This window comes from Cydia fagiglandana, chromosome 11 (genome assembly GCF_963556715.1).
Source record: "Cydia fagiglandana chromosome 11, ilCydFagi1.1, whole genome shotgun sequence".
NCBI lineage: Eukaryota > Metazoa > Arthropoda > Insecta > Lepidoptera > Tortricidae > Cydia > Cydia fagiglandana.
Genome location: NC_085942.1, coordinates 17,527,656 through 17,541,762, shown reverse-complemented (window position 1 = coordinate 17,541,762; position 14,107 = coordinate 17,527,656). Strand labels below are relative to the sequence as shown.

The following is a 14,107-nucleotide window of genomic DNA, read 5'->3' as shown; positions in this document are numbered from 1 at the left end:
GCGGGTAATTGAGTTTATTTGTCCTCCGACTAGATATGATATCATTACGGACGTTATCTTTAGTCTGATGGGACGGTTAGAGGCCATTTTCAATTAAATTTTGACAAGATACCCGATGGTAATGAAGGCAATAGAAATACCAATATGACGACCGCTTTATTTATGAAAATCTTTGTATTTTTATCGACGACGAACTAATTTTAATAGAAAACTATTCATACCTACTTCAATCTTTATTTTAAAATGACATACTACTATGTTGGATCTTGTCGTATAAGCAGAAGTGAAAAGTATGAAGTTATATCGCTCTTCTGACGTAAACAAAAGTTTTTTCTGGTCCGGTACTACACCAACGATTATTTGTATAAGTTATAAGTAAAAGACAAATACGTTGTGCATATGTAGAGCATTTTGATTAAGCCATAAACCACGCATATGCCATTAACTGCATTGCCTTATTTTCTTTATATAGAGAAAAGGGTATTAGATGAGCATTACAAGGTAATAATACTGAAGAAAAATTTTCTAAAAAATCCAATCTTTAAAAACCACGCATAATGTAAAGCGATGCATAATATCAAGTAGCATTAATTCCTCTTAAGTAGACATTGCAATGATAATTTGTAAATATGTATAAATAGATTTTACTTATACGTTTTTTAGACGCGATCTCAAGGTAGCATTAATTCTAAGGAGTTTCGTTTGCCGCCGTGTTGGGTGTCGCGCGCCATCCGACACCGGCTCCGGCTGAAAAATGGCGGCACTGATGACGTCACCCGACGCCGACACCCTATCAGTGTATTGAAATTGGAAGGGTGTAATGTGTGTATGGAGTATTGCAGCCACCTGTGGGATGGCTCAGCTAAATACCAACTCGCCGCTTTGGACTCAGTGGAGCGCAGAGCCAGGAGGATGATTGGCGACAAGAAGCTAACGGCTAAGCTTCAGACTTTGGCCCATCGGCGGAAAGTCGCCAGCCTGTCGGTATTCTACAGGTTGCACTTCGGGGAGTGTGCCCGAGAGCTACACGAGCTCATTCCACCGTCCCCATTCTACCATCGGACTTTTAGACGCACGGCCGGTTTCCATCCTTACTTGGTAGATATTCCGCCAATTCGCACTAAGCGCTTTGCTTCTACTTTCCTTATGCGCACTGCCAAGGAATGGAATTCCTTGCCGGCGTCTATATTTCCGTGCTCTTATAACCCGGCAACCTTCAAATCAAGAGTGAACAGGCACCTTCTGGGCGAGCTCGCTCCATCGTAGGCCACGTCTACGCCTCGGCTAGTCTGTGGCCATGAGTAAACCCATGCATAATAAAAAAAAAAAAATTAGGATTTAAAAACACAAACAACGTACCGTTTATTTTTAATATTTCATGACTTCAATTATGATTCAATTAGGATTCCGTCACCATCAGACGATAGAGGGGACAGCTAGAAAGCTGATCTCTGAAACAAATTATTTATAGGTATGTGTGAACATATCTATAAATTGGTAATATATTTAAAAAATCTGACGACTACGTAGTTATTACGAATACGGTTACATAATGATCAAAACTCTACCAGCCGTATTCGAACAATGAGATACGTCAAATACTAGATATTGAAACGATATGGATTAGATATGTCAGTGTCAAACAAGTGTCAAAATTTACATTTCTTCAAACAAAAACGTCACTTTTGACACTTGTTTGACACTGACATATCTATTCAATTACACAAACGGGTCTACCGCGATATAATTTCATTCATTCATTTCATTTCATTTTTTCATTCATTTCATTTTTTCATTTTATAAACTAATTTCGGGTAGTTTAGTGTTGTTTTATTAATATCTCCGTTGACATTTGTTGGCACGTCAGTCTTTCAGTGACCACAGCTGGTGCAACTCAGCTGAAACGTCGGAATTAAAGGTAAAAACAATGAAATAATATCGCGGTAGACCCGTTTGTGTAATTGAATATGTATGTGTACAAAACGCGAGAGTTTAAAGTGTTATACTGACATATCTATTCAATATCTAGTATTTGACGTATCTCGTTGTTCGAATACGGCTGTAAGTGTGTCAACACTCTGCAAATAAACTTTACTTACTTACTCATAAACAGAGCTCGGATAGGGTGAGCTATTTGCCTTATATATGACATAAGACATGTCAAATTATAAGGCAAATAGCTCACCCTATCCGAGCTCTGCTCATAAAGCACCGTGAATATTATAACCAGTGTTCACAATGAAAAGGTAACATTCGAATTTCAACTCTGCAAAAGTGACGCTGCTGCAGTGGCATAAGAAATGTTACCTTAGCGTCAATACGCATCGCGTCTCATTAGAACGCGTAGCGTTTGCGTAGCGTATTTTCACCACAATAGATACGTTCTATGTACACCTATCAAAACGCTCACTCAATCATAGTATTCAATAAACGTCAAATTGTTGACGGAAATTCACCAAATACATCGCGAAACCATTTACCAAACAATGTACTATACAATTTTTCCATTTCGCTTAATTAACTCGCCATAATTGCACAGTATTCAACACAAACAAATTAAGTATTAACAATACAAGCCGAAAATTAGAACCGCCTAAAAGTGCTTTGAAAATTTAATTAAAGATAGGCTGCGGCGTGCACGAAGTAATAAAATAATAAAATTGCTGTAGTGCTATTATAAATTAATTACTTACATTTTCTTATTAAGTTTAATATGAGGTAGATTTATAATAATGTAAACTGCTCAGACAATCAAAGGCATATATGATGTTAATTATAATACTGCTAAGGCAATAAAAAAGGCGTATTACGTTTGAGCAGTTCTTTGACTTATAATAACCATAAGCAAATATTTTTATGGCTACATGTTTTTAAAAACATCACACCCTTATGTTCATAAGTTTATGGTCTAGGAATTTATGCCTGACTTGTATTTACTTATAACATAATTCATTTGACATTTATATAGGTCGATAAAAAGTAGTATTATAAACTCGTACGACCATTCTCGGAGTGTTTTAAGTATTCATTACCTTGGCCCACTTATTTCCGCACTAAGTTATGTGAACACCTCCATTTAAATAGACCACGACGCACGACTATATGTCGTTACGTGTCGTTTTTTTCGAGGCCCCAGACATAAGCTTAAGGTGCATGTACTAATGTTGCCTAAAATAAATCGCCCTCGTTCTGATATTGGTGCAAGCGAGATGCACTGCATTTGATTTGACGCAATCACTAGCGTTTAAGGCCGCATAAAACTCAAGATGAGGGTAATTTTCACTATCCGACGCGTCAATTTGGTTGGCCGGTCGAAGTATTAAGCAGATGGCGCCATCATAGCTTGCCCTGTCAATCCCTAGAATTGTGTAAAATTTTTGTTTTTTAATGCCTAGGATGCCCGCTCTTTAAGTCAAATCTCATAGAAAAAGGGGCAAGCTATGATGGCGCCATCTATGCAAACTTTTGACAGTTGCTAACCCATTGTGTAACTGTAGGAAAAATGTAATGACAAACTAGAGTTTTATTACAATTAATCAGTAATCCACTTAATTGGATTTAATATAAATTGAATGTACGATTAACGGTTAGGCCCGGCAAATGATGAATTAATTTTGGACGCCGCCTATCTTTAATTATGGTTTACTGATTATACTTACAAATACCGATACCGACCTAAATAAACAAATGCCTATTTAGTGCCATGCCTTATGGGAAACGATCGCAGAGATAGTTCAGAGCCGGAAACCGCTACCAACTTTTAGTATGTTGTTGGGCATGGCATTGGGTCTCCAAAACTGCCGGGAGACGGCGGCGCCGGCCATCTACTTCAGCGGAATGACATCATCAAAATGACTCCCGCTTCGTTGCGAATATTGCATACTGCACCCAAACTATGCATAGCACATACACGTGTGGGGTATTAAATGAAAGCCAATTAAATAAACTATATTTTATTCATACAAAGTGTATCAAAATATGCAACAGTTTAAGAGAAATTTACAAAATAATAAAAATTACATAAAAATATATTCGATTATTTGGGTTTTACAACCAAACCAAAAGTCGGACGATAAAGCAATGTACTACAACATTAAAGATGACGTCTCAAGCCATACACTGATATCAATAAAATCAAAATTGGACCAAATATGTGGAAATTATGCATCAAAATGTAGATATTTGCCCATACAAATGCATAAAAGTTAAAAAAATCCAAATTGGTCATTTTCAGGATAATCCGCATAAGCTTCTAGCATGTTATTAGCAATATGACCTGGATTCTAAAACTGCCGGGAGACCATCTCTGTTGTTCCTCAGTTACAAATAATTACGTCATACAAATAATCACTGCCGAATTTCGTAAAATGTCAATTATAGCTATACCACGAGTCTCACATACACGTGAGTTACATGTAATGAAAGGTTATTAAATGTATTATGATTCACCTAAACATTATTTGTAAAAAAAATGTACGGTTTAAGAGCTAGAAACAAATAAATACCACGTTTTATGGAAAAAGTAGATGTATATCAATTTTATAGCTAAACTAAAATCGTCAATAAAACGTTGCATATAACATTAAAAAAACCAGTCATTCAACTATATATCACAATTTAAATTTTACATTTCCGACAAAAATTGTGGAAGTGGTGGAAAAAAAACTAAAGCGCCCTAACAATTCTACCTTAATGCGCTCATATTATGCAAAGATTAGTTCTATTTATCAAGTATTAAATGAATGAACATTACATAAAATACATGAAAACGACATTTTCGAATGGAACCATGATTAAAAAAATAATAATTTACTTGATAAGTAAGCAAAATACTGTTTCTTTAAGTACATAATCTCCTCCTTTCAAAGTCGGTTAAGATGTAGCTTTTGTGACCTGGGCTACAAAGACAAATAAATTGACACCTAATTTATCAAAATCAGTTCAGTAGTTTTATGCAAACGGTACCTACACATGCACTCATAGATAGCAAATTCTGCCGTAGTCGGACAAAAAATTAAAATTCAATAATTAGACCTTTACTATTATGGCCTGGCGTGGCTTGGCATCTAACGTTGAAACCCTCAGGCCGTAGATGTTAGCAGGCCTAGCGGGCGTCGCCTCGATGAGTTAGCAAGATGCCTTATGGAGGCTTCGAATGACCAGAGGGGTGACCTGTATTTCGGAGGATCAGAGGGAAAATTCTGCCAGCCTTCTCAGTTCAGCCTTGAAACCCTTGCACCACTCAAGATTCCACATTTATAAGAATACCCAACTGGCGCGAAGTGGCGCAGAATAGGGCAGAGTGACGCTCTTTTGTGTCAGAGGCCAAGATCCTCTTTGCTTTGGGTCACTGAGCCAGTGATGTATGTATGTATAAGGCTAATCGAGGCTTAAATATATAATTATGTATCGCATTAATTGAACTGATATGGCATTTACCTCGATAAGGCATTTTGTATTAGACATGTACCTACTTACTGGCATGTAACTTTACATTTCTCTAATAATGTAGCGTTAGGCCATGACAATAAGAGTCTATTTCATATTAATATTTACTGCGACTACAGCAGGAACTGCTGTCTACGTATGTAATTATGTATTTTTTACATGAAACAACTGATCTGATTTTGATAAATGAGGTGTCAATTTATTTGTCTTTGTAGCCCAGGTCACAAAAACCACATTTTAACCGACTTTGAAACGAGGAGATTATGTACTTAAAGAAACAGTATTTTGCTTACTTATCAAGTAAATTTTTTTTTTTAATTATGGTTCCATTCGAAAATGTCGTTTTCATGTATTTTATGTAATGTTCTTTCATTTAATACTCGATAATTAGAACTAATCTTTGCATAATATGAGCGCATTAAGGTAGAATTGTTGGCGCGCTTTAGTTTTTTTTCCACAACTTCCACAGTTTTTATCGAAAATGTACAATTTAAACTGTAATGTACAGTTGAATAACTGGTTTTTTAAATGTTATATGCAACGTTTTATTGACGATTTTAGTTTAGCTATAAAATTGATATACATCTACTTTTTCCATAAAACGTGGTATTTATTTGTTTCTAGCTCTTAAACCGTACATTTTTTTTACAAATAATGTTTAGGTGAATCATAATACATTTAATAACCTTTCATTACATGTAACTCACGTGTATGTGAGACTCGTGGTATAGCTATAATTGACATTTTACGAAATTCGGCAGTGATTATTTGTATGACGTAATTATTTGTAACTGAGGAACAACAGAGATGGTCTCCCGGCAGTTTTAGAATCCAGGTCATATTGCTAATAACATACTAGAAGCTTATGCGGAGTATCCTGAAAATGACTAATTTGGATTTTTTTAACTTTTATGCATTTGTATGGGCAAATATCTACATTTTGATGCATAATTTCCACATATTTGGTCCAATTTTGATTTTATTGATATCAGTATATGGCTTGAAACGTCATCTTTAATGTTGTAGTACATTGCTTTATCGTCCGACTTTTGGTTTGGTTGTAAAACCCAAATAATCGAATATTTTTTTACGTAATTTTTATTATTTTGTAAATTTCTCTTAAACTGTTGCATATTTTGATACACTTTGTATGAATAAAATATAGTTTATTTAATTGGCTTTCATTTAATACCCCACACGTGTATGTACTATGCATAGTTTGGGTGCAGTATGCAATATTCGCAACGAAGCGGGAGTCATTTTGATGACGTCATTCCGCTGAAGTAGATGGCCGGCGCCGCCGTCTCCCGGCAGTTTTGGAGACCCAATGCCATGCCCAACAACATACTAAAAGTTGGTAGCGGTTTCCGGCTCTGAACTATATTCCCATAAGGCATATGACTAATTTTGACCCACCGCTCGTCATAGACGTAACGACCATTGGGAAACTGAACGAGTTTATATTGTTTATAGTATTCTCGACTCGTGCAACAAATTCGAAATTAAAACTGCCATACATTTATACCGGGTGTGGCCCGTAATATGAGCAAAAAACCGGCCAAGTGCGAGTAGGACTCGCGTTTCTAGCGTTCCGTACATAAGTCCGACTCACGCTTGACTGCACATTTCTAATAAGTTTTCCTGTTATCTATAAATAAAGAACTATTTTGAGTATCTATTTTTTCAAAATTTTAGACCCAGTAGTTTCGGAGATAAAGGGGGGGGGGGGATGGTAATTTTTTGGCTATTTTCTTAAATAACTTCGAACCTATGTATTTTAAAATTATATATATATATTAATATGTCCAATTTTGGGTCACTAATTTACATATGTGTACCAAATTTCAACTTAATTGGTCCAGTAGTTTTCGAGAAAATAGGCTGTGACAGACAGACAGACGCACGAGTGATCCTATCAAGGTTTCGTTTTTTCCTTTTGAGGTACGGAACCCTAAAAATTAAACTGTAGGCAGTGCTGTAAAATAACTTCTGGTTTGATTATTAATACACTTTAAAGTTTATTCTAAGACGCATTGTATTGCGAATTTTGTTATGTTTAAGGCGTGATAAGCAACGTCAATCACAATGATATGGCGTGGCGATGGCGTCCATTGAAGATAATATTTATTTTGTATGAAACATTAGGGACTCTAAATACTTCATATTTTTTCAAAGTTGTTGAACAAAAGTGTCACCGTTTGAGGAGTACAATCTAGGTTTTAATTATTTGCTCGTGTTACAGGTACACCCGGTATGATCCGCTACTTTAGATACTGTACACTTGGTTTTGCCCTTTAATAACGTCACATAAAGGTTCTCTCGGTATTAAGCAGAATGAATTCAATAATCCTTCAAAGAGCTTATCCGGTGTATGGTTAATGGATTGCGGGACTTCCTATATCAAATATTTATCGTAAAAAGGTCAGGTCAAAAAATGAGGACATAATATTTAAAATATACATAATTATTTATAACGTTAACCAAATAGCACGATAAGGTCAAATAAAAACAGTACATTGTGAAATGCTAGAGACGTTAAACATTGTGAACTGCTCGAATTTAAGCTGTTGTGAGACATACTAACATTGAATAATTTTACGGTTATACTCACTTGTTTTTAGTCACTCGCGCGACATGTTTCGGAGAGCCTAGTGCTAGCCTAGTGCTTGAGAAAGGAGACCTAGGCTCTCCGAAACATGTCGCGCGAGTGACTAAAAACAAGTGAGACTAAACCGTAATATTATTCAATTGTGAACTGCTATTGAATTAAGCTAACTGTACTACATTTCTTTTAAGTACCTATTTATGTAGCTATCAGCTAATAAGAAACACATGAAAAAAAACACGTATACGGGTGACTGTTGTTAGTGCTGCTCTTTTAAACATGTCGCTTACTAAAAATACGTGAGTTATATCGTATGCTCTTAATGTTAGTATTATGACTCACGACAGTTTAAATTCGAATGTTAATTGTTATAAAAAATAGTGATTAATTTATTTTTCTCCTTGTTCCAGCCGACAAAGTGCCCCCCGGCTTCCCCTCCATCGCGCCGCCGTCGTCCACCATGGTGGTGGAGGTGGGCCACACCGCGACTCTGCCCTGCCAGGCCACCGGCACGCCCACGCCGAAAGTGCGCTGGCTGTGGAACTCGCTGCCGCTCGACATCGCCTCCAATCCGAGATACGCGCTGCTGAACGACAAGATGCTCGGTAAGTTTTTTGTATATCATAAGGCCCAAACTCCTACCTACAGTACTTATGCAGTTCGATGAAATTTAAATCATATTCAATTGGAACAGAGGTGTATTTGTTTTGCATCGTTCAATTTTTTTACAGAGCAAATTCAACTCTATTTCTTACAGTATAGTTTCAAATTGCACATAAGGAGAAGGAGGCAAACGAGCAGAAGAATTGCCTACACTGAGAGAAAAATCATCACCAGGAATTAAAAAACAGTTCTGTACTGGGGGGAAAATGAAGTTTATTAATAATTATGGAAGTTTCACTATTTCTGTAAAGTTTATTTATTTCTACAAACAGCTCAGTAATCCTAAATCTAATTTCAACAAACAGATAATAGAAATGGCAAGAACTAATAGAAAATGCAAAAGTCAATTTGTTCCTATTAGTTGACTCTCTTTGTCCCCGGATTAAGTTTATTTTTGTAATTCTAAGTGTATTTTTGTTATCCTTTTCTCTCAGTGTGGTTTGTTGCTTATTTCTCCTGGCAGGATCGCCATGTAAGGAGGGGCGTTAAAGGAGAACTCGTTCGTTCTGTGTTATATACTAAGCTATGCACGTGTGTAAGTAAGGCGTAGTACACACACTACTAAAGTGGAAGCGCGATACGCGCTGCAGAATAGATGCTCGGTGAGGTGATATTTTAAGCAGTGTGTTTTGGTAAAACTATGGGTGATGCGTTTTTACTCGAGCATTAATTGTCTAAGGTACATCTAAAAATGCACTAGCGACTATAGCGCGAGCAGTACCTAGGTGCACTACCTACGATACTCTAAGAGTTAGAATAAAAGAAGTCATTTAAACTTCATAATTTCAAAGAAGTTTTAAATAACACTTACACAGCGTGTGCTATCAAAATCGTTGCAGACTTATCTTGGTTCAACTCTAGAACCATATGCGCAAAGCGAAACGTTTCCATATATCGGCATCGACACACGATTAAGAAACATTCCTGTGCCGGTAACGTTTTACAACCTATTACCTAATTCTCGTCAATTACATATCACATCGATCATCGTAATCATTTAAGCAAAGTACAATGAAACCGTATCGTCAATAGATCGAGAAGCTGACCAATAAATCAAAGGGATCAGTGTCTCGGCCTAGGCCGCAAAGACCACTGGTTTAATTCCGATCGGGAGCAATGCAGAGGCTATTCAACAACAAACTTCAGGCAACACAGGACGAGCCTAGCCAGAATGACGTTTTAAGAAAACGAAACGAAACTCTATTATTAAACCCTTATCACTCTTCCAAAATTAAATATTGAAAAAAATATTATACAAATATTTTACACAGATCTATCTAGTCCCACAGTAAACTCAGTAAGGCTTGAGTTGTGGATACTACGACGATGTGTATAAAATATTGTTACATACATATAAATACTTAGAAAAATGCTTAACTCAGGAACAAATATTTGAAATGAAATGAAATGAAATGAAATGAAATGAAATTATTTATTTGTATAAAAATCTTCAAATCAAATCTTAAGATTTGTGGTAAACACTCGGATAACTCGGAGTCGAACCTGGGACTTCCTGCTAACTTTTACTATTTCATCCGATTAGCCGATTATCGTCTTGGCTAGGCCCCCTGCATGCGAATTATGGATGACTTTTTCGACGAGTTAAAATAAGTATCGCTTTTAACATCTCACGATTGAAAGCGATAGACTAAAATCGATTCCGTAAGTTCCACGTTACGAACAAGTGTTTCGAAAAAATATTTCGGTGTCAGCCCCAACATCATCTCAATGGAGTCAAAGGTCATGCTACTCTGGTTCGTCACAAAACTCGACTATCGCACGCGCAGCTAATTTCAACAAGGCTTGGGCCTCACATGCCAATTACAATTAACGTCAGCTGACCGACTAATTAGATGATGTATAGCTTTCTTAGTGCCTAAGAGACCTAGGCCAAAATGTTTAGCTACTAATCCATCAGTCACTCATTCAGAATTCATTTTTGTAGTTATAATTCAGATCTTAAGTTATCACACTCAACTTTAACTTTTCCTTTTCAGTTCAGTTAAAATACGTGTTAGCTATAGTTAGCGACAGGTAATAAATACTTGCTCGTTTATTTATCATGGAATATACTATGTAATATAATACAACAAAGTACCACCACCGTAATCATCTTATTCCATTTAATATAGGTGTTTGAAAATACTGGACTATTTGTCGAGGGCCAAAAAAAATAAAAGAGCCAAAATTGCCGAGTATTCTACGCAACAACAGTGGAAAAGACAATGCAAACATAATGAAAACTGGATACCTGCTTATACACATACAGATGTACTGTATAATTGTTCTCCATCGTATTTTCTCGGAAACGTTCGTATTTGTCTTGCTACTTAAGTCAACCTCAGTACTTTTTCTACCGAGACTGACTGCAATAGCAAGACACGTTCTTACGTTTCCGTGAAAAAACGATAGATAATAATTATGCACTGCCTCTGTAGGTACCTAAAGGCGGGATTCAACCAGTGTGCGGCACTGTGCGTTACAAGCATTTTTGTACTGAATATGCTTGTGCCGCACAGTGCCGATCGCTGGTGGAATCCCGCCTTAATGTAGCGATGATTATTTGTTTTGTTTTATGTGTTTTGTGTTCGATTTTAGTTTGTGTGTAAGAATTTTATGTTTTGATTTCTAGTAAACGTTCTAAACATACTAAACACACAAAAATTGCAGTTGGGTAAAGAAGTAATGAACATGCAATGTTGTCAAACATTTCTGTTAAGCTTAGAATTTTGGAGGGCTTTTCCATACAAATACTCTTGGTATCATCAACTCACTCTTTATATAACCCGTTAAAAAGAGCAAGAACGTTACTTAGTTTCCTGGTGTCATTATGACTGGGATATGATTTGACGGCGTTCACCTTTGATTGATGTTAGATCTCATTTTAGATTGCGCGCCGTCGCGGTCTTTTCAAACGCTGTGTTTACCCATTAGTCGCGAAAGCGTGGCGCGTCAGTTCTTCTTTTCTTGAGTTCCAGTGGAACTTGATCTAATTGTTAGTAAATCACTGAGGGACAATTTAATCATTTCAATTTATTATTAAATTCCCTTTACTTTTCCCAAACGTTCATACAAACCTTCAACTTCAAAAAAGGGGGTTGCGCTTACACTAGTGTGCGTAAAGCACAATTTTCAAAACGGAATTCATTAGTTGGTCATTGTGTCGACACGACGGACACAAGTGTATCTTGTATACCTATGTGGGAAAAAAAATGTCATGTGTTTATGAATCAGCAATTTACAGCTAGTAATAGACGTTATATAATACGTATATAATAGAATATTTGACGACCGGTCTGGCCTAGTGGGGGCCACTACGCACTGCCTATGAAGCCGATGGTCCCGGGTTCGAATCCCGGTAAGGGCATTTATTTTTGTGATCATACAGATATTTGTTCCTGAGTCATGGTTATTTTCAATGTATATAAGTATTTATATATTATATATATCGTTGTCTGAGTACCCACAACACAAGCCTTCTTGAGCTTACCGTGGCGTTGGGGCTTAGTCAATTTGTGTAAAAATGTCCCTCAATATTTATTTATTTATACATTTTATTATGACTTACTTATCGATAACAGATATACAGATGTATCAATATAACATTTTCTCAAACACTCGTTTTTGCCACGAACAGCTCTATACCGGGTGTGGCCTGTAATATGAGCAAAAAATTAAACTGTAGGCTGTACTCCTCATACTGACCAACATTTGTTCAGCGACTTTTAAAAATAACTTGTGGTTTGATTTTTAATACACTTTAAAGTTTATTCTAAGATGCAATGTATTGCGAATTCTGTTATGTTTAAAGCGTGACAAGCAACATCACTCACAATGATATGGCGTGGCGATGGCGTCCATTGAAGATAATATTTATTTTGTATGAAAAATAGGGAGTCTAAATACTTCATAATTTTTAAAAGTTGTTGAACAAACGTGTCACCGTTTGAGGAGTACAATCTATGTTTTAATTATTTGCTCATGTTACAGGCCACACCCGGTATCTATTAACGACACAACCCTAGTCCTATCTTGTAACTATAAAGATTAATGTCTAATCTCATAATACGTCATCACATTAGCGAGGAGTTAGCACTGTTAAAGGTTGGGAGTACGGCTTACGGACTTAAGAGCTTAACCCAGTCTTAGGGCGGTACGATACCCTAGTTTAGTAGTTAAGTGCCGTACTGTATGTCATTTAGGCCCACTTGCACCATCCCACTAACCCGGGGTTAACCGGTTAAACCGTTAAGCTAGTGTCAAATTGTACTGGTAACCATGGTGACACTCCAGGTTTAACCTGTTAACCCCAGGTTAGTGAATGGTGCAAGTGGCCCTTAGGGTCGGCAAATTTAAGAAAAAAAGTGCCAAACGTAGAAGTCACCTCCAAACGTCCGACCGGTCTGGCCTAGTGGGTAGTGACCCTGCCTATGAAGCCGATGGTCCCGGGTTCGAATCCTGGTAAGGGCATTTATTTGTATTATGATACAGATATTTGTTCCTGAGTCATGGTTGTTTTCTATGTATTTAAGTATTTATATATTATATATATCGTTGTCTGAGTACCCACAACACAGGCCTTCTTGAGCTTACCGTGGGGCTTAGTCAATTTGTGTAAAAATGTCCTATAATATTTATTTATTTAATTGTATTTGTATTAAGTGTGGCTACCACCAGTTTGGCACTGACATAAACGCTGCCGTGAACTTAACTTACTTTCTATGTATCTCGCTCATACTGACTGATGATATTAGTGCGAGCGAGATGTATAAAAAGTAAATTACGTAGACTTTGGCGTATATGTAAGTGGCTCATGGTACATGCGCCGCCGCGTCATGGCTCCTCTACACGATGGGCCAGCGCCGGCCACTCCAAGGGACGCATTTATGCGTTAGAGCAGCGGTCGGCAACCTTTTAGCAGCCAAGGGCCACATAATAGTTAACGAAGATGTCGCGGGCCGCACTTTGGTAATATTTGTGACTTTAGCAGACATTGTCGTTCGTCAGTATTACATGCAAAATAGCCAGGGAGGCTCGCGGGCCGCAAGCGAGAGGTTTGGCGGGCCGCATGCGGCCCGCGGACCGCGGGTTTCCGACCGCTGCGTTAGAGGGAGCAAGTGATATTGCTATCTCATTCTACCGCATGGCTTCGTCCCTTGGAGTGGCCGGCGCTGGCCCATCGTGTAGAGGAGCCGTTACTGTAGCGATCACAACAATACTATACTCTATAATCACACCGTCCATTCCGTCATTCATTTAGATATCAAGGAATGTGACAGATAAAGCGGTGGCAACACCGACTCCGATATTATATACCTAATGGAATCTGTGGAATTTATAAATCTTAAAGAGCCGCGAAAACTTCTTCAGGTTTTAAAATATCTCAATGGA

At 37.3% G+C, this 14,107-nt stretch overlaps 1 protein-coding gene across 5 annotated transcripts in view; it reads left to right on the top strand.

The window, feature by feature from the left end:
• The window catches only part of LOC134669117 (tyrosine-protein phosphatase Lar), a 680,297-nt gene that overhangs the window by 578,530 nt on the left and 87,660 nt on the right, over nt 1-14,107 (top strand). For all 5 annotated transcript variants that reach the window (XM_063526652.1, XM_063526651.1, XM_063526653.1 and 2 more), the window contains one exon: nt 8,464-8,658. In XM_063526652.1, coding sequence (XP_063382722.1) covers nt 8,464-8,658 — 195 coding nt within the window. The remainder of the gene's footprint in view (nt 1-8,463; nt 8,659-14,107) is intronic.